Below are 22,285 nucleotides of genomic sequence, written 5' to 3'. Positions count from 1 at the left end.
GAAGAGTTGAAGAAAAGTTGTTTGACTATTAATGAAGGCTTTTTGACGGTGAAGTTAAGATTGCATTGTACTTAGAAATGATGGGAGCCGCTGCTAGAGACAGAATAAAGTCACAGGATGCAAATGAATTGAGTTACTGTTCCTTCATGATCTACTTTACATGTTTTGTGCTGTAATAAAAAATTCTAGTAGTTTAATAGGTTATTTTACTTCAGCAGTATTTCCTTTGAAGAATATATGTAACCAACTATCTAGCAAAATCTAAATTACTAAATGTTTAATTTTTGTTTGGTAGAAAGTTCTTTTAGTTGGAAGTTGGGTCCAGTTCTTCTCTACCATAAGTCTTAGCAGACCAATTGCTTTATTATATCTATAAGAGACTTGGTTCCTGGAGTTCTTTCTTTTCTTCTGTGATTCTGTTATTAGTAATGTGAGTTTTAAACTAATCAGAAGATGTGAAATGAACCAAACTTTCTATGGTATTTTTCAACCCTGGAGGTTTGTTCTCCAGCAGTTTGCTTAGTGTCTATGAGCAGCTTAAGCATTTTGTGGTCATCTACTATGATCCTGGCTGTCTCTGGAGAAAGGTTAAAAACTTCATGTGCATATTTTACAATTGCCTTAATTAGCATTCTGCCCCTCCACAAAGATTGTATCTCTTGGCTTCCCTAGAGCTGTTTAGATTGTTTTAAATACACTTTCTTGTGGGATTGGGAGTGTTCTACAAATAAACAGTTTCTCATTGGTAATGTTATAGTGAACTTTTTATCTTTAGTTTGAAATCACATATAGTTCTGAAAAGCTGTATGTGCCATCATGTAATACATCTCTAAAATGATCACCTCTAGAATGTATGTTTTCCTAGGACTTTTTAGCTTTCAGAAACTGTTGAATTGGTGTTAATGGGGTGGTAATATAGAACTGTTGCTACTTTTTGTAGCTTTATTCTTTTTCCTCTAGTGCAGCAAGGGAGAAAGAAAAACTGGTAACCTCCTTTTCTTTAAAATAATTATGCTTGCCTGACTTATAAAAACAGCTAAGTATTATAAAAGAAAAATTGGAGCAAATTGTGATGTTCAGTACAAAATTTCAGTGAGATAGACCTTTACCTGGACTGATCTTTAGAAGTGTCTAAATCAAAAGGAGAGACTGAAAAGAAAAATTGTTACAAACTTTATTCAGACAGAATCTTTCTGTTTTGTGTAATTTATAGCCTTCTGGAAAGAAATTAATATTTTTGTTAAAATGTGGCAGTTGTTTGATGAACTTTAATGGGATTAAGCCTAGTTTGGGGGAAGTAAGTTACCTAGTGACTCAGTTGACTGTCAACTGTCAATCAAGAGTCTTTCAATTAGGCGTTGCTTTCATTTCATTATCTAGTTTGTTTGTTTTAATAGAAGTGCTGGGGGTTGAACCCAGGACCCTGTGCGTGCTAAGGATATGCTCTACTGCTGAGCTATATCCCTCTCCTTGTTACCTAGTTTAAAATGATCTGCAGTTGCTTCCTGCTTTAAAACATTCCTGTCAAGAATTATCATTGAATTAGCATATTGGAGACCTTTTTCCTTGCTTACAAGATTGTAATAAAATGTTGACATGGGGTCATAACTAAACTGTCCGGGGAAAATTATTTTAAACTATATCAAAAATGTATAACTTCCAAGGTAAACTTAATAGTAGTCTGCTTAAGAACATTGGGTAAAATTTTTCTAGTCTTAGTTTAGCAAGTTAGAAAGCCTGTACCCTTCTCTCTCTTTAGAATACTTAACATTAAGATAGTTTTGCTACGTAACCAGTCTGGTTCAGATAGATGCTCTAGTTTTAAATGTTGGCTTACTTAGGGTCTGTTCCCAAGCTAATTCTGGGTCCATGGTGTTTAAAAGTAAACAGATTGATAAGTACATAGTTGATAGTTCAGGAACTCCATGGCTTAGAGATAAGTAACTTCATAAAAACTAACTAGAGAATGCCTTCTTTCACATACCAGTTGTTTTAGTGCATCATTAATTAATAGGCACCTTGTTTGCAGGAACATGCCTTGAACTGTAAGCAAGACGTTGCGTCTCCTGTTTATAATTGACATTTAGGAGCAAAGATGGGTAGAATTTTACAGCTGGGAGCACCCTACTGATCAGTTTTGCAAGTGAGGAAACATGAAGGCCATGCAAATACAGAATAGATTAGGGGCTTGATTTCCTTTTTTAATGGGGTGGAATTCTTTCTTGTTTCAGTACACATGTTGCTGTTTGGATGATCAGTGTATGTTTTACTATTATTTATATGATTCTTCCTTATTTCTAAGAATAGATCAGCAGGCTTAATTTTATATATTTTTATTAGGAAGACAATGTCCAGCATGGTAGCACTGATCAAGTAGTCTTATTCTGAGTCAGTAAAATAGGTGTTAAATTTTTAAAAGATGACATTTGAGTCACTGTTACCTCTACCAATTAGTTACAGAAACCAAGGTAATTTTTAAAATCAGAATGTAACTCTTAACCCATGTCTGCATGCCACACTCATCTGAGGATCTTTTTCTGATGTTTGCTTTAAGGACTTGACTGTGAATTGACTTATGACTCTGGGAAAGTCATTTACTCTTTTGGGTCTTATTTAAGTTTCTTTTGGTTTTAAAGTTTGGGGCATGTTTTGAGAGGGTGATTGAGATTTAGTCTTGGCTTCACAGCTTGGTCAAGGTCCTAGGATTTACAAAGCCTATGAGTCTTTTAACTAAGGGAGATAATTGAAGCATCTGGAGTAAATTGAGCCTTGCAACTATCTATCTAGTTATAAATAATATCCTCTTCCCCCAGTACATTACAGCTGTACATACAGGATGTACTTCATGCCCATGGTTATAGGTTCATCACATCTTGTAAAGAAATTACAGTGTAGGTTTTTTAGTTTAACTCACTAGGTTTATAGATGAGAGAACTGAGCAGTGGTTTTAAGGTCTGTCTTAGAGTGCAGGATTTCTCGACCTCAGCTTTACTGACATTTTGTTGTGGGGAATTTTCCTGTGTGATATAGTATGTTTAGCAGCCTCACTGGCCTCTACCCACCAAAAATGCCAGTATCACCCTGTTCCCCATTGTGACAACCAGAAGTAACTCTAGACAAGCCAAAGGCCTTCCTGCATCCATGTTTAACCATTGTGTATTATTTCACGTCTTTTTTTTTTTTTAACTCATACATGCATTCATTTTTTTTCACTTCTGTTTTTTTAAAACCAAAATGGGAACATGCATTGAAATTTGCTTGTTAAAAATTAACAGTGTATTTTAGACATCAAAAAAGATCTTACTCATTCTTAATTGCATAACACTTCTTATAATAAGTGTACTATAATTTACTCAGCCATTCCACTTTGAAAAATATGATTGTTTTCAGTTACACTGGTAGTAAATGTCATAAGTATTGATGCTTTTTTTCCTTGGAATGGGGATCTTGACAAGTGGCATAACTAGATCAAAGGGTATGAGAATTTTTAATTGATAATTTTCCCCCCCAAATTAACTTTTCTTGTTTTTGGGTTTCTTCTGTTCTTTAACAGTGCTGCCTCAATGTAGCAGTTATGTTAAACTCTTTAATACATTTGAGATTTATTTTTGCATATAGTATGAAGGAGAAATCCCCTCTCCCTTCCCCCAAAATACATAGTTGGTTATGTCAGTACCATGTTAAATACACCATCCTTTCCTCTGAGAATTGAAATGAGTGATTTGTCCAAGGTAACAATACTGATAGGAAGCAGAGCCAGAACTTGACCTAGGCACTCTGGCCCAGAGTTCTTATTCTTAACACCTGACACATAAAGAACTTTAAAAGAGTATCATTGCCAAATTAACTTCCTCAAAAATTATGTGGAAAAGGGAGAGGGTGCTTAATTTACTGAGGAAAGTTTCTGTGAAAAGATACTGAAATAAATGAAAAGAGTGTTTAACTGCCAAACACATGCAATTACTCAACCTTTTAAAATTAATTTCCTTGAATTCCTCATAGTAAAATGAGGATAATAATGATACTAGTACCTGTCTGACAGGGTTTTTAAGTTACATGAATTAATATATGTAATGTGCACTGTTCTGCACATGGTATATAAACCCTATTTGTGATTCTTATAATTTCTATGTTATTTCATTCTCATGAGGAAACATGAGTACAGTGAAGCAAAACTTCAAACTTCTTATTGATGCCCCACCCCACCACCCTGCAGGGGCCTCTACAGAATAACGTGTGAAGCTGTCTCCATCTTTACCTCCTGTCCTCCATACATACCCTGCCGAGCATGCTGGAACTTGATTCAGAATAAGTTCCTGTTTCTCAGGTGTGCTTAAGGAATACACATTTACCAGGTTCCTGTTTCTCAAGTGTGCTTAAGGAATACACATTACCAAAAACAAATACTTGTCATTACATGGGAGGGCATGGAGTGCCTTGGGGTAGCTGAGTTAGGTCAGCTGGGTATGGTAGTCAGGGCAGTGAGAGCAGCAGAGGCTACCATTTATTGGGCATTTAACCATGATGCTAGGCTGTAATGAGCACTGTAATTCATTTCACTACTTACTGATGTCTCCCAGTTGTTAGGACAGTGAAAATGTCTCTTTGTGCCTTCAGTTATTTTGCACTGCAAACTAGTTTCGTCTCTCGGGTAAATAAGTCATCAAAATGTTTTCTTAAGGGTGTTTTGGGGAGGTAGAGTGGTTAGTGAATTTATATACTATGTGGTAGGTAAGAACCTGACAAAATAACTTTTACGTTCATATGGAGGACAGTTCACAAGTTGCTAGGAAAGTTAGAACTAGACTATCATATATATTACATAATTCAAGATACTATTAGTAAATGGTAAGAGCATGGTAATAGAGATGATGTGAGAATTCTGTTTTATTGTGTGTAGAAGCATCCAGAACATTCATAGTGTACTCTATAAGCAACCACTCAGGTTGTGCCTGGTAGGTGTTAAGAATATGGATCACAACCTTGTTGGCAGTTTTCACTTTGTAATATAACTTTATTTTTCCTGGTCTCTGTAGGCTTGGACTGAGAGTGTGGACTATAATTCACATCTTGCACTTTAGGCAGGAGAGGCCAGAGTGGCTTATGAGATCTGTTGGCACCAAATGAGAAAAGGGTTAACTTCACTCTGGAATTCCTTTGGTTTTTATCTGTTGCAAGGAAGAAGTTAGGATCGTAGTTCTAACCTCTATCCTCCTTGCCCCTCTCCCTCCCAGTTTTCCTCCCTTCCTTTTAACAAATATTTGCCTACCTTCCATTTGTCAGGCATTGTTCAAGATACCAGGAATGTGATAGTGAACAAGACAATAATCCCTGCTCTCCTAGAGAGGGTTCTAATGGGGGGACAGGCAATAAATAAGATAGATAATTGAAATATATTTAAGGCCAAATTGTAAAACCAAGAGGTGGGATAGAAAGGGGTGTGTGTTTGGGGAAGGGTGAAGGCTTGCAATTTTAAGATAGGGCAGTCAAGGGAAGGCCTCATTGAAGTGACTTTTGAGGAAAGGACCTAAAGAAAGTGAGAAAGTCTACCTTGGGCCCTGTGACTGATGGCTTGCCTGGTATGTTCAGTGAAGGCAGTGACTGAGTGGAAAGAGCCAGGAGGAGGATAGGAGATGAAGCCAGGGAGGTAGCAGAGATGGGAAGGTAGTAGGTACCGCATAACCATGTGGGGCAGTTGTGAAGACTTGAGGCTTTTACTCAGAGATGGGAAGCATTTGGAATGGGTTATATGGAGAAGAGTGACATACTCTAACTTGTCCTTTCATAGGGCATCACTCTGGCTGCTAGACATGAATAGACAGGATGTGGGTCAAGGATGGCAGCCACACCATTTAGAAGACTCTTGTAATAGCCTGGGCAGTTTCGACCGAAGTAGCTTCAGTGAGGTGGCAAGAAGTGGTTGAATACTAAATATGTTTTGAAGATAGTGCCTGTAAGATTTGCTTATGGGCTGAATGTGGAGTGTGTATGTGTGTTGTGTGTTTGTGAGAGAGAAAGAGGGGTGAGGGGCTTGAAGTTAAGGAGGACACAGAGACTTTTGACTTCAACAGATCTGTCCAGTTGAAGCAGGTTGGGTAGTGTAAGAGATCGGGAAGGACTGGAGAGTAGGGTTGGTTTTGAACATAGTAAGGACGAATGCTTTTTAGAGATTCAGATGGAGATGTTGAAGGCAGGTAGATAATGGGAATCTGGAACTTAAGGGAGCAGTCTCGGCTAGACAGAATTTGAGGGCAAGAAACATAGATGATAGTTAAAGCTCTGAAATTGGATTAGACCACCTAGGAAGTGAGTGTAGAAAAACAAGACTTAAAGGTGTGAGCAGTTGGAGTCTTACAAGGAATTTTAAAGGGCAAGAGAAAAACCAGGTTAATATGATGCCTTGAAAGACAAATGAAGAAAGGAGGAGCAAGTGATCACCTACCTGTGTAAGATACTGCTGATGGTCAAGGATGATAAGTACTGAGAATTGGATGTTGTATTTAGCACAATGTAGAGGTTGTTGGTGACTAACTGTTTTAGTGCAGTAGTTGGGGTGAGAACTTGGATTTAAGAGAATAGTAATGGGGAGAGATTAGACATAATGAATATTTGTTGTAAAAAGGAAAGAGAGAAATGGGGTAATAATGTTTCCCCTGTCCTCTTACTATTAGCTGTGCTACAGGGCTAGCCCGGTATCGTGGGTGGTACTCAAATTCCATCCAGGGGAGTGACAAGCCTGTCTGGGCTACTTTTTATCATGAGATTTGAAATCAGGAAACACCAGGCCTCAGTTACTTTCTGTTGAATGGAATTTTTTAGACGCCTTGCCTCTATGTTATTCTTCTAGTCCTGATGTCCCTAACCAGTTCACCTTCCTCTTTGCACCTTTCAGTTTTTCTTGAGTTGCCTCTTGGATTATTTCCAGGGTTTATAGTTGGTTTTAGCAGGGATGAACTAGGAGAAAGGAGTCTACAGCATCTTGCCTGGACCAGAAGTTCTATTTATTTTTAAAACTGGTAAATTAACTAACAAATTGATTTTTGATTCAACTTAATTTTCTTGAAGATGTATCCTTTGTTCCTCAACCTCTGTAGCTCTGAATAATATTTCTGAAAGTATGTTCTTAACATATTTCTTGCATAAGAACTATCTATGAGGCTTTTTATTCAGGCAGATCCCTGGGACTCACTTCAACTCTAAGATAATTCTTACATACACTAAAGTTAGAACAGCACTCCTGGAGGTTGACATTAATAAGAACTTTTGTTTTTTCATCTTTCAGTAGCTGGCTCTGTGATAGTAGCTAGCTAAGTGACAGGGCCAGGATTTGGAATTTAGTGTTTGTTATGTTCTTTCTAACAAACTATTTTATTTTTAAAGTAAGGAGAAAAATGTTTCTCTATAGGCATTCTATTATTATACTACAGTTAATCTTTGGCGCTAAATATAAAATTGTCTTTGATTGTTGTAGAGATAGCCAGAGACAAGTTCCCAGCCTTGGAAAAAGAAGTGATGGTGTTCTCCCTCCCTCTTCTTCCTCCCTCTGAATACATTGTGCTTTTCTACTTTCACTCTCCTTAAAGGAGCCCAGGGCTGGGGAGTTGGGGAATGAATGCTTAAGAGAGGAGGATTGTTTTTCTTTCAATCTTAATTGTAATGTTTGTGAGAAGCTTCTGAGTCTTATGCCACTTACAGTAGGTATTTTAAGTTGTAAGATATGATCCTTGTCAGTCTCTTGCTTAGGTGAGTAAGATGGATCAAATAATAGCTACTCTTATACTTTATGGCTTTTGAGTGAATGGGATTACTTAACTATTTAGGATTTTCCAAGGAGGAATTAGTATCACATACAGAACTTGAATTTTCTAACCTTGAGTTTGATTTTTGAAAGGTTCTAAAATGGAATCTACTCTAAAAAGATGAATTCTCTAGGCAGAAACGTAGGCAGAGATTTGATTGGTTCACTCCTCAGAGCCACTCTGAATTAGCAGTTCTTTGAATAACTGAGAGCCTTTCAGTATTAACTATGTCATTTTACTTTACTCTAGAACCATAGCAGACCTGGTTTCTAATAAAGGCACAGTAACTAGGCTAGTAATTTGTTCTGAATGTTCATGCTCAGATTCCACGTCCAGTTCTATAGCTAGCCACAGAGAACTATATGCCTCTTCCATCAGTCTTTGTAATGCTAAATTTGTCTCCATAAGGACACTTCAGTATGTCTAAGGCATTCAGGTCTTTCAGATTTCAGTTAGGTGTTCAAGTTTGAAAATTAAGCAGGACAAGCCATTGGCTAGGTGAGTCTCATATTTTTTATATTTCTTAGAAATTCCCTAATTGTAAACTACATGTATGCAGATATAGAAAATTGATTTATATTTAAAACACATGGTAGGTGGTGCCTATAAGAGGGCATGGATAATCTAGTTGAAGACCAGTCAGTCATATGTATGACATGACTTGGGGATCACACTAAGCTTGAAGAATACAAAGTAATGAATTGTGAGTTCCAGTTCACCAGAAGACTTTCCCAGAGGGAGGTGATTTTTAGGGATACAAGATGCTCCTGTGTATTTTCAAATTGAAGACTCACATAGGACAAACAGGTAGGCCTTAGGACTGCTGAGGGTCTGTGTTGGAGAATTGTAATGTTTCTGACTTTAATTGTGCCTGGCAGGTTATGTATTATATATTATGTATATGTTACCATGATTAATAAAAAGTTTGACATACAGGCATTAGGAATGTGAAGTACCTTACGTATTTCTTTAAAGGTTGGGTGTGTTTTTTTAGTATATATCTCAAACATGAAAAAGTTGAATGTACAAATAACTTACCAGCTGATCTACAGAATAATAAGTAACAAAAGATAGTTTGGCAGTGTCAGTTTATAAAATTCAAAAGTGTGGGCTTTGTGACGAGTACAAGCAAAATTCACAGTGTGGAAAATTCTAAAGGACAGAGAGCTCTGTTTCTTCCACAAATAAGTTGCGAGGCAAAAAGGAAGAAACTTTTTACAAATTTGAGATGTATTAACCAAATGTAGTTGTGGATCTTACTTGACTTTGATTTGGACCAGACAATTAAGACAATCGAGGAAATCTGACCAATAATTAGGTACTTGACATTAAAGAACTACTGATTTTTCAATTACAAAAGTATGTATGTTTGTAAAGTGAATTTACCTTTTAGAGACATATATATATATTTTTTTTTTTTAAACAAGTGTAGTGATCTTATGATGGGGATTGGCTTCAAAATTGATCTGTGGGGATGGGGTAATAGATGTTTTGGATGAAATAAGATTAGCCAGGAGTTGATAGTTGATGGTAATGTGGGAGTTCATTACATCCCTTAGCTTGTATTTGAAATTTTTTCATTTAAAATACGAGTTCCAAGATAAATGAAAGAACATAGGCCAAGATCAGGACTCCTTATATTGTTTCATAAAATTAACATGGATTACAATCCTGTATGATCTGGCCCTACCTACTTATATCCAGTGTCAGCTCCCGTGCATTCTCCCCCTTGTTCACTGTCTGAGCTCCACTTAACCTGTATACGTGTTGTTTCTTCTTCCTGAGACATACTACAACGCTCAGGATCTTCTATACCTCTCCAAATCCCCTACCCATACCTCTTATCCTGGCTAGTTTGCTTGTCCAGGTCCTAACTTACTCTTTGGATCTCAGGCTAAAATATTTATACCATAGAGAAATCTTGCAGATCATCCAGTCTAAATCTGATGTGATAGTTATGATCTCTTATCTCACATTTTGCATGACTGTTTTCCCCGTTAAACTCTAAGTTTAATGAGTCACCCTTCTTGTTTATTTTTATTGTATCCCCAGCACCCAGTATAATTCCTGGTAAATTATAGGTGCTTAAATATTTGTTAAATGGAGGGCAGAAGGGAGGAAGAATTCCTGATGGGTTGAAAGCTTGGCTGAAATAATCTGCCAGAATAGACAAATCTCATTTCAGTTTCAGAGATAATCTGGTTTAAACAGTAAGACAAAGGGGTTAAGTGTTCAACTCCCTTAGTCTTTATCAGGATGAATTGGCAATTTAGAGTTGGCTCTGGTACATTGGTTGGTTTCCTATTGCTACAGACATCTCTGGAAAGCTGATGTAACCTGGTTAGAGTGACAGGTACAAACTGTCTCTTAAGCCATTCTCATCTATATAAGTTTTACTTTACAGCTAAAACATGTGGGATATTTGGTGCTAGACAGTTTGGTTTTTCCCCCACCCTGTCCTCTGTACTTTATTCCTTCATCTCTGTAAGTTGGGTGGGGGTGGCACGTAATGTAATTGAAGTTGTGGCTGAATAGAGTGTCTGTTCTAATGAACTACGTTGAATTTCTTGCTCAGAGTAGAATTTCTTTACATGACTGTGAAGCCCAACACCCAAGAAACTCTCAGAATTCATAACTAACTGAAAACACCTGTTTCCTGATTATCTGCCTCTTAGAGACTTCTTTTCATCTCTTTATTTCTCTTTTGTATCTTTTATGATACGGAATTGGAATCTAAGGGTCAAATTTATTTAATAATTGTTCTTTTCTAATACACATATTGTACCTTGCAGTTAGGATTCCATCATTTTATGAAGGCCACGTCCTGTGAGGCAGATGTTGCTGTTACTTCCAGAGGTCAGTTTACATGTGTAGGATCATACAAAGTAAACAGGAGTGAGAACTTGACTTAAGCCTGTCTTCCTGCTCTTATACCTATTCTTTTCACATTACCTTTGAGCTAGATAGTTAATACTTAAGTACACATTTTTTTTTAAGTACACATTTTTTATGTGACCCTTAGTGATGTCAAGATTTTCTGTTCTTGTCCCATAGTGATCCTAACTCTTAATCCTGGATACTGTGAATCTAGCAACTGTGTGCTCTGAATGTTCAAGGATGATCTCAGTTTTACTTACTCTGTTTTATTGGTTTTATAAGTCATCTAAAGAACCTCAGAGATGACAGAATTTTTTTTGCACATTTGCAAGTAGCACAGAACTCTGTCACAGTTTTTGATTGAACATTGTACTGTATAACTTGCTGTGAACAATCATTTTACTTTTATCTTGTTAATGGAACCTTTGTTTGCATAAAAGGAAAGAATTAGAGATAGGGCTGAAATCAGAACCGAAGATGGAATTACCACCATCTGGTCTTTGCAGCATATGGTTGTTACTTTAATGAGATTTTTAAAGATTTCTAGATCAGGGAAAAGTATAACCCACTGACATTGCTCAACTGAACTTAAAGTTTTCCCATCGTGGAATAGAGCTAAGTGACTTAAAGGCAGTGCTAGGTCAGGTGTTTGACATGGTTCAGTGCCTAGCTTTAGTGTTACTTTTAGATAAATCAGCTTTTGTTGTAGTTTATCTTTGAGAAAAGGAAGTACAGTATCTACCACTGCTGTCTGTGGCAGTGCTGTAGGCATAGAAGATAGAATTTATCAAATACAAAGAGTTAGGATTATTAATATCTTTTGTTGAACTTACTGACAGTTGGTAGTAAAGGAAATAGTATTGCAAATCTTTATTTTTTCTCTGTTAGTAGAAATTATATTTCCTGGTGCTTTTCTTTTAGCAAAGTTAGTGATAACCATCTCTGAGTTAAGTGATTCTTAAGGTGCAGAAGAAAAGGTTTTATCATTGACACCTTTGAAAATTCAATGGATAATTTCTAATTTGTAATAAAATTAGAAGTAGCTTGGTCCTCACACTTAAGAGGATTAAATCTCCTTACACCAAAGTCCCTGTGTTTGATCTGTTTGTCCTCTTCTAATGAAGCATTTTCATTAATGTTACCCTTCAAGATGATTTTAAAGAATTAAAAACAAAAATTAAATCCCTTTTTGCTTCCTACATTAGCCAACATGTAACCTGAGCCCTAACTTTTTCAGTACTTTCCACTATTTAACTTTAAAGTGTTTATAAATATAACAGCTTTTTTTTAGAGGATATGATTTTTTGTTCAAGTAAATAATTATTCCTAGAGCCCTTGAAACATCTTAAGTTCTGGATATGTGGTAATATTCTATTAACCCTATAAAAAGAACTATTAAAGATTAAGTCCACATAGCTAAAAAAGAAATCTATTTATACAACATACACTATTTTATATAAATAAATACTGGTACACAGCTGGCATCATTACAATTTGCTATTCAGGTGGTATTAGAAAAGCAAATATTGGTACTGTATCTTCCTGCATTTAGGTGACAAAAAAATCATTGTGTGAAAGTTTAATGGCTTTTTATACAGCCCATGCGGACAAAGGAGACTTACCAATAAAACATTTATAAAAGCAAGGAACAAAATTATGAATTAAAAGACCCTTCAGTGTTGGAACCTACATCTTTTTCATTATTGATAATGACTACATTAGAAACCAGTTCATCTTTCTGTTTGCATTAAGTATCACTCTGCCTTAGTCACATGTTCTTTCTTGAAGTTTGTATTTAAGCATGACCTTACTTTTAAATCAGTGTCTCTTGTTTTTGAGCTGTAAATAATCAGAGTAGTAAATTTACATATTGAATATTTGGGGCGACAACCATTTCTGCCTCTGGTAAACTGAGTTTCTGTGGCATGCTGCTTTTGTTAAGAAAAGGAAGACATAAGCTCTTATGCTTGAAGGTGTTACTCTTGCACTGTGTATTGTGGTATCCTACTCTGTCACTGGGATGTGGTAACATCTTCACAGCTCACCTCAGGCTTGCTAACTACACACCTCTCACTGTTAACAGTTCAGCTTTCTGTTCATTTTGCTGGTATTTTTGAACACAAGATACTTTTTGGACACTTGGGGTGAGGTCTTCCATTTTTCATTAATTACAACATTGTTAACGTTTCCTGCTGAAAATCACTTCCAGTTCAAAACTATCATGACAAATGTATTTGTAGAATGAAACTTGTTCATAAATTGGGGGTTGCAATCTTGCCTAGATGCTGTCTGTCTTTAATTAGTTTATTAGCCAATCTCCCCCTTCACCAAAAATATTAGGAGGCTTGGTTTTATACATTGGTATTTAAAAGAATACTTGTATAGCAGACCTGTTAGTTTTGACTTTAAGAAAATTGAAAAGGGCTTTTCCTTAATATCAAAAGAAGAAATGTATTTGTTGAAGTTCTTGAGAAAAGAAATGTTTTAAGGAATTTTCTTTTGTATTCTCAGATTTTCACATAGCATTTAAAATGTTTTGGTTTCTTTCTCTTTTTTTCGTTGACATCAAACAAGAAAGAAAAAGAGAAAAATTCTTTTGGTTACAATGTGTCTAAATTCAGAAATAACAGTAGGTTTCATCTTTCCTGCCAATTTAGAGTGCTTGGTGTCCTGGAACACTTTCATGAGAAAGCTTATGAGCTAAGTTCGAGATCATTGGGAGAGACTGCCAGGATTCTTTGTCCATCAAGGGTGACTAAGGAGGAAATGCTGCAAATTGGCCAAGAAATCATCTTTCCCTTGCTTTCGTTTTCTACATTAGAGTATTATTTTGGCTAGCCATTGTCAGTTGTTAAAACAAATTTGTCTGTGAATAAATAAACTGTCATTAAATGGATGTTGTGTTAATTTTATTAATCACTTTTTGGCTTCAAATTGCTGCCTTTTATGATATTTGACTCCCTTTCTACTTTATTGTTTCCTTGAAGACTTGGGATTTGTAAAGAAGCAGAGTCCCTGTGTGGTTCGTTACACATAAGATTGTCAGGAAGAAATAAGGTTTGAGAAGAATCTGTTTTGGAGAAGTAATCCGTGACGTAGGAGAGGTAGCCGAGGTTGTTACTAGATGATGATAGATGGGACTTGATAATGTGGTAGTTTCAGAAATGAAATAAACCTATAAAACTAAGAGATTCTGCAGGAAGGTTGCAAACCTTGAAGAGCAATGAAAGTTGAAAATAAGATATAAGTGTTAACTAGCTTTGCCTCTTTTAGAAAAGAGGAGACATTTTTATAGTTCCAGGATGATCCAGAGGTTATATTTGACTTGCTGAGTTCTTTCCTGAATCTGGGCTAGAACTCAGCCTGCAGCTGGCATTGACCCAGACAACAGTACTTAAAAAAGAAAGTGTCTTTATATCTTGTGCTGATCCCATCAAGATTAGGGAATTACTAAAATGTCTGTTTCTAAGGAGAAATAATTGGGTAGTACTTTATCACAATAGTTGGCTTGAATGGCTTATATTTGGACCATATATAGTAAAATATCATTGCTACCCTTGGTCTTAACTATTGTGGTATGATTAAGTATTAACTCATTTCCAACCCTAGCGTGGTTAAATTTGTTCTCTTTCATTATGTTGTATTTCACCCTATCAGTAGACTGTGTTAAAGTTCACTTACATTCACTTAAAAGTTGTATTAGTGAGTATGTATAACCTGTTTGGAGATGGGACTAAGGGGCAGTATGACTGTGGCTTCTTTCTTGAAATAGAACTTTGTGGAAGATCATAAAATATTTTCGTTACTGAATATACCGGATGCCACATACCCCCTCTAATATGAAAATGTTGTTATTTTCTATCAGACTTTTATAGTTTTTCCTTTCCACATAGTTGACATTTAGTCTTGTTGACACATACAGTAATAATTAAGTTGATAAACAATATTCCATTAAATTCCTTTACTGCTTGTATGTGTCAATAATAGTACTTATTTTTGTTTAGCTTATTAATAATTTAGTTTTTATGCTTTTCCATTCAGCATTGTCTTCTGAGATAGTCATGTTGATACAGATAGTTCTAGTTAATTTGTTTTTATTGCTATAGAAAAATCCATTAACGGAATAAATCATAGTTTATCTGCTTCCCTACCTTAGCAAATTAGATTGTAACTAATTTTTAGTTACTACAAACTATTGCAGTGAACCTGCTTCTTCGTGCAAATATGTAGGTTATGTTCTCAGAAGTAGAATTTCATGATGGTTGGGTATACACATCTTCCATCTAGCCGAGTGTTTACAAATTAACTATTTAAAAGTGATGGTGCCACTTTTTATTGTTTTTGGCAATGTATGAATTGCTGTTTTCCTCATCTCACCAACACTTGGTTTTTCCATTCTGGGTTTGAAATGACTTCTTAATATTTGACCTACTAATATTTTAACCAGAATCTAATGAGGCATGGCACTTTTTAATGTATTCATTGACCACTTGGATTTCTCTTATGTGACTTTTCTGTTTAGTCATCTTCTGTTAGATTGTCTTTTTTTTAACCTCTTTTTGGAGTTCTGTTATATATTCTGATGTTTTATCTTTAGTTAGTTATGTGTGTTACAGATATCTTCTACCAACCAGTAGCTTGCTTTTAACTTTATTACGTCTTATGCAGTATGTTGAAAATTAACTAAATTTTAAGTTTGGTTTTTCAGCTTTAGGAATGCCAAAATTAAGGAATGTATCATAAAGAATCATCTGAAGAACTGGCATCTCAAGGCCATTTATTGAATAATTCAGTCTTTCTTCACTGAGATGAATGGCCATCTGTTATATTCCAGTTCTAAGTTTGGGGGTTCTGTATTCTGTCTCATTGGTGTTTTTGTCTTTCTAGACTGCCTTAATTACCATAGCTTTACATTGAGTCTGTAGTGTGAGTTTTCATCATACTTTCCTTAGAATTTCTCTAGTGTTTTTTCCTAGTCATTTTTTTTTAATGTGGATTTTTGTATCTGTTTGTAAGCTTCCATTAAAACTCTTGTGGGAAACTTGATCAGAGCTTATTTGAATTTATAGATATAAAAATGGCCATCTTAAAAAAATGTATCTCACCATTTATGTAGGTCTCTTAAGTTTTTCAGGTTTTATTTTCTCTGCAAAGATCTTTTGTGTATAATATTAGCATTTGTTGGTATTGTGAATAGTGCTTTTCAAAAATTGAGTATTTTCTGTTTGTTGGCACTTGCAAACACTTAATTTTGGTATGTTGATCTTTTACTCAGCGGCTTTGCTGAATTCTTGGTTACCTTTAATAATTTGTGGTGTCTTGGATTTCCTATGTAGATAATCTTTATTCCTTATATGTCATAAAGTAGAAAATATTTCAATTTCCTGAGAAATTAAAGTGATAAAGAAAATTGTTTGCCACAGGATCAGTATACTAGAAGGCAGTTTCAGCTAGTTAATTTGGGAAGTTATCTGTGAAGAGTTATATCCCCACATGTCCCATGGCACATCTTGAGATTTTCTTGATACTAGAGTTGGTCTGTATAGGGGTGTTTAGACGTTAAAACCCTCCCACTCCCATTTGGTATAAATATTTCTGCTACTCTTGAATTTCATTCAATTTATTTCCTTTTAGGAGGCGCAGGTCAGAATGGAGATGGGCTGCAGACCGAGCAGCTATTGTCAGCCGCTGGAACTGGCTTCAGGCTCATGTTTCTGACTTGGAATATCGAATTCGGCAGCAAACAGATATTTACAAACAGATACGTGCTAATAAGGTAAGGGATAAGTGTCTGGTCTTTCTCAGCCCAGCTAAAAACTACCATTAATCCTTTTTCCCCATCCCTCAATAACTTTTAACTATGTCAGAGAATGATTTAATATGATCTGATACCAGTAGTCTAATTTGTTTAAGAGCCTGATGTTACTTAGTATAGTGCAGACAACACTGTTAGAGTATAATGTTAAATTAGAACGTGGGTTTAGAACAAAACAGTTTGCATATCTGGGAACATAAAAAAAAGACACTATAATGTAAGCCATTGATCATAACTGTCATATTTGTTATATTTATAGAAAAGTGGTGATGACTGCGAATTGCCATCTTATTTTTTTGCTTCAGGGTTTTTCTGAAATCTCATTCAGGCAAGATTAGGCACTGGTGATGAGGATTTTCATTTTCCCATATCCTCTTGTTTGCAGAGGACTGATTCTTACCATACAGCTGTTATCTTTGACAGTGATGCTTGTGTAGTTTTTCTTTTGAAAAATCAAGTTTAAAAAATGTCCTCTGCTGCTTATTTTGGGTTTGACTGAGGGATGGATGTACATGGAAAAGAAGTCCATTCAACTAACAGTTGAGTGCCTACTGTGTACTGGCGCTTCTCTCCTTAGTGGAGTCACAGTGGTAAAATTAAAAGCGTCCTTTCTTGGAGCTTATGTTCTTGCAGACTGCTTTGTGTATTACTAGCTTGATGCAGTGAGCTCTGTGACAGAACACATGGGTCTAGATGAAGTGTCTCCTGCTCATAAATGTCACAACACTTTTTTGTCCTACCTTGGTGCTGGTCAAAGCCTTAAGGAAATTGCTATACTGTGAACTGCATGCATTAATTAGTAGGACGAAAGTTAAAGGATGACTAACTGACAAGATGAACAAAAAGGTAAGAGTTTGAAGTATAAGTCCTGCAGCCTCCTGTGTATATCATGTAAGCTTTTATACCAGACATTTCGCTGGAGCATTCTTCGAGCTTCTTTCCAAAATGGGTTTATATGTAATTCTCCAAAAGCTCAGAAGAGCATATTATAATTGAGGGCAAAGTGTGGAGGAGTTAACTTTTTTTTTTCCTAAATCATTTGTTCCCTTGGGATAGGGAACACATTAGATCCTAACTAACTTCTTAAAAATTAGCTAGAGCAAGTGAGGAATTAAATGTGAAAATATTCATCAAGGGTGGTAAATATGCTTTCCTTAGCTCTTCTTCACAAAGAAAATTAAGTGACATTTGTAGAATGTGAGCTGAAATGATAACAATATCTAGGAGATGACTGGATATGCCTATTCTGGGGAGAAAAACAGCCTTGCTCTGTCAGGGACACCTCTTCAGTGTCTCTGTCTAGGTTTTTATAGCCAGTAGTTAAGTGGGAATTTCAGTATTTGAGAACTAGAGTCTCTCAGTAATAACTGAGATTAGTACAGTGATAATAATATTTGTTGCTTTGTCTATTTTACATGTATATGTAATTATATGTATTATGTGTTTATATATATGTATATGTTAGTTCCTCATTATGTAACTACTATATTTCATAAACTCAACAATGTTATTGATTGTAAAATGCACCATTGTGTTATGTGCCACTAAGAAATGATTTCTGGTAAAGTGAGATGCATCCTGATTTAGAAGACGTTGAGATGTGAAAAAGTGTATCTTAGAATTGATGAAATACTGTTTATCAATTCTTAGGAAACTAAGAAAATAAAAAGTCTAAAAAGACAAAAAATATGGGCTCTCTCTGTACCTTTATCTCAATTTTGCTATAAACCTAAACTCCAAAATGAATGAATGAATGAAAAGTCTTTTTTTGACCCTTCTTCCCAAAAAGCAGAACCAAAACTCAAAATTAATTCACTATGAACATTTGAGCATATTTTCTCCCATTACTTTTGTTTTCTTTGCACATAAATAATTTCTTAAGCATAGTCATGTTACATATGAGCCCTGAACATTTTCCTGTTGCTTTTTTGGGGAAGCATTATTTTTGTTTGCTACATTCTGTTACTTTTTCTGGTTGACTGTTTCAGTTATGCTCTTTGTTAAAATTGTATTGTAAATCATGCTATAGTAAACATCTTTACCTAAGTCACAGCGTGGATACTTTTATGCTTTTGATGCATACTTCAGAGAAGTATTTTGGTAGTATGTCTTAGTTTATAGTCTACCTAGCTGTGTGCAGTCAAGTTTTCACTTTCGGTTCCTGCTTTGTTCTTTGGCTCGTAACTCAGCAGTAATGACAGAAGTTTGGGGAAACTTTCAAAAGTCTTAGAAATTTCCAAGTATCTTGAAAGTAGTTATTTTGAAGTTTTGTGTATATATTGATTATCCACAGGTTTCACCATTCAGGGTAGAATGTACTAGAGAAACATTGGACTTGGTAATCTTTGTTTCTAGTCCTGGCTTTGCTACCATAACCTTGGGAAGAAAAATCGCTAAACATTTCTAAGCCCCAGTTTCATGGTCTATAACATAAGGCATTCTAGATTATAGTACATTTTCTTTGTCTCTAGTATGAATACACAATGTCATAAAATTCTGACAGGAAGTATAAAAGTAGAATGATAATCTCAATAAGTAATATATCAAGAATATTCACAGCTTTATTAAACATTTATAGTTATCTGGTGTCTTTTTAAAACAAATGTATTAGTTTCCTGGGGCTGCCACGGCACAAATTGGATGGTAAACTTAAAACAACAAGTTTTTTGTCCCACGGTTCTGAGGCTGGAATTAAATCAAGGTGTAGGCAGGCCTGTATACTTCCTCTGAAGATTTTAGTGAAGAGTCTTTCCTTGCCTTTTATAAGCTTCTGGTGGTTGCTGGCAATCCTTGGTGTTCTCTCTTTATTGCTGCATCACTCCAACTTCTGCCCCCATCTTCATATAGGCATCTTCTCTCTCAGTGTGTCTCCAGATTTCTCTCTTAGAGGGATCCAGTCATACTGGGATTTAGGGCCCACACTAAAGGGTTCTTCTTAACCTGATTATGTCTGCAAAGACCCTGTTTATGCCCTGCAGAGGTGGCATAAATTTGGTGTGGGGTCGGGGACAACACTCTACAACCTAGTATAACAAATAAGCAGTGGAATTTCTCTCAAAGATATATTGACATGCATTTGATCTTCATGTATTACTATAATAATAGAAGTCTTTGAGCATTTACTATACACCGGACACTGTACTAAGTATTTTACTGTTAGTCACAAATTTAAAGATAAATAGCGGGTCAGAGAGATCAGGTAGTTTGTTCATGGTCATATAACCAAGTTAGGGCAGAGAAATTCTAGTATTTGACTCTGTTGCTCAAGTTAGCTGTTGTTTTAGGTGCGTAACAATTTTTGAGTTTTTGATATGAGGTTTTTAAACCCCAACTCCTGTATTTTAGTAGTGGATGATGCTCCCACTTCCCATCCTGCTCCAAAATTTACCACAGTTGCCACGGTTGTACAAGCCTTTTCATGAGATGAATCTAGGTTTCGTGGTCAACTGTAGAGTTATAATTTGTCTTTGGATGGGGAATTGGAGAGTAGGGCTTTCTTTTTCTCTTTTTAAGGATTTTTTTTCTAGCATGTTAACTTTCTTAAAGTGGTGTATTCCAAAAAAGAAAGTATTCGAGAACTACTGCTAGATGAGTATCAATTTCTTTCAGAGTTCAAGTACTGCCTTCCAAGCTAAGTCAGTTTTTAGAGTCTCTTTTGAGAATGATTCTTGCTGCTCTTTGGAGAAGGGATACAGTTACTAGGAGTTCCTTTATAGTCTTCTCTGTACTGTTGTGTTTCAACTTTCATATTAAGTCAGCTTATTTTTTTTTTTAGAGATGCTCCTATGTCTTAGTACAAGAAAGGAAAATGATGTCTGTACCTTAAGGGTGTACTGCATACAGGTATATTCATGTGTGTTGGCTAATGCACAGAGTGGCAGAGCTAAATTTCAACTCTGGGCTATTTATCTGACCCCAGAGCATTTTCTGACACATTTGCTGTTGGAGCCCTTTCATCATTTCTCTTGTACATACTTATTGAAATTTCACACATGGTAAGTAAAACTGAGGGGAAAGCAAAGGGACCAGGCAAGTTCTGTTGCTAAAGGAGACTTCTTTCTCTTAGCACAGTTTTCAGCATTGACGTCTAGTCCAAAACATTAATTATATAATTTTTTATCCCTTCATCTGACTGATCTGTCAAATTACACACCACTTGCTAAGAATGGAAATGTTATTGGAAATGAGAGGTGAAAATGCAGTGAAACTTCTGGATAGAAAGGCTGCTGAATGGGAATAGCAGTAACCTAGAACACCTGACTTCAGAATTGAGGTAAAGCAGTTGAAGTTTCCATCTTAATAGAGCTGTAAGGCCTTATGGACAGCTATGTCTCATCTAGGTAGCCCAGGATAGTCTTGTGGAAGTGCTTTACAGTGAGGTCACTGATTTATGTTAAGATGAGTAGGGAAGAAAGACCTATTTAGAATGAAATAGGAGAGTGAGTATGTGAAATTGCATCTTAATTCTGTTTTACAAATGAAGTGGTGGTGGGGTTTTTGTTGCTTTTTCCCTTGTACTTTGACTCCATGTATTATCTGAAATTGGTAAAGGAGAAGCAGTTAACCTAAGTATGTAACTTGGTTTTTTTCTTTACTTTTTGCTTGCTTTCTTTTGCCCTGTTTTGTAATCAGGCTTAACACAATTGCTTCTCCCATTTCTTCCTTTTTCTTTTTCTTTTTTTCCTTCCTTTTGGGGAGGAGGAGGGGCTTGTGTGGGATAGACTTGTATTTCCACAGAGGAATAATTTATAAGAGTATGTTAACAACTACATGCAGCTGTGACCCTTCCCGGTTCCTTTGGTCCTGATGTCGGGGTTCTCTAGGCCTGGGCAGTCCAGACATGATCCTGGTTCTGATTTAGAGAGTCAGAAGGCAAAGAGTGAGACTCTTGGCCTTCATTTTCTGCATAGGCTAGGTATAGTCTTATTCCTAAATAGGTAACTGTTGTTTCGCTTGCTTTCAGGGAGTAGGGGGCTGTTTTCTGATAGAGATTTTTGAGTTAAAAAGACCCCTAGGGATGGGATCATATGGTTCATTGGATCATAAGAGCCAATGACATAATGGCCTAGGGAAATCAAATTGATACAAAGTCTTTAGGCTTTGAAATATAGACTTACAGCCTAAATATAGATTTAGGCTGTGAAATCTATATTTTAGAATGTTCTCTGGGAATTCTGATGCTGCTGAATCAAGATGATCAAGTCTGGTATTTTTCAATTTAGAGCTTGCATTAGGACTTATCAGGGGAACTTTTTTAAAATATAAAATACCCAGCTCTTCTTACCAGAGATTCTGAATAGATTTGATGTTGGACCTGGGCAGGTGTAGTTTGATAAGGTTCTCCAAGTGATTCTAATACAAAATTAAGACCTTCTTATCAGTCAGATCTCCTTATTTTCTAGACCAGAGAAAGAGAAGCAAAGACACACAAAGCCCTGGTCACTTGCATCCCAGTGTCTTATCTGTAACACACTGTCATAATGTGATTTTGGTCACCTCTGCTTGCATTCATAGGGGATTCATGTGTATGGTTTCTGTTTTTCACGGTAAGCTAACTTCTGTGTTTACCAAACTGGGCCCATGCTGGCTATGGAGAGAATTTGTGGAGTCATTTAAAACTTCTTTTTACACTTTTTATTTCCTGAAATGAATGTAAGGTCTGAGTGTGAAATTGTCAAGAAAGAACCTAATCTGGAGTAATATTTATGCTTTTGAGAAACAGTTGCCTGTGGGGCACTTTTTGTTTTTACTTTTGTTTTTTTTAAGTTCTTGATTTCTATTATTCTGTAGGGAC

The 22,285-nt window shown here is 36.0% G+C and overlaps 1 protein-coding gene across 3 annotated transcripts in view; it reads left to right on the top strand.

Annotated features, from left to right (window-relative positions):
* The window catches only part of KANSL1 (KAT8 regulatory NSL complex subunit 1), a 163,511-nt gene that overhangs the window by 88,320 nt on the left and 52,906 nt on the right, over positions 1-22,285 (top strand). For all 3 annotated transcript variants that reach the window (XM_015235177.3, XM_031685559.2, XM_015235176.3), the window contains one exon: positions 16,311-16,452. In XM_015235177.3, coding sequence (XP_015090663.1) covers positions 16,311-16,452 — 142 coding nt within the window. The remainder of the gene's footprint in view (positions 1-16,310; positions 16,453-22,285) is intronic.

The sequence above is a fragment of the Vicugna pacos genome, chromosome 16 (assembly GCF_048564905.1).
Source record: "Vicugna pacos chromosome 16, VicPac4, whole genome shotgun sequence".
Classification (NCBI taxonomy): Eukaryota; Metazoa; Chordata; class Mammalia; order Artiodactyla; family Camelidae; genus Vicugna; species Vicugna pacos.
The sequence above is the reverse complement of the archived record's forward strand: the minus strand, read 5'-3'. Positions and strand labels throughout refer to the sequence as shown.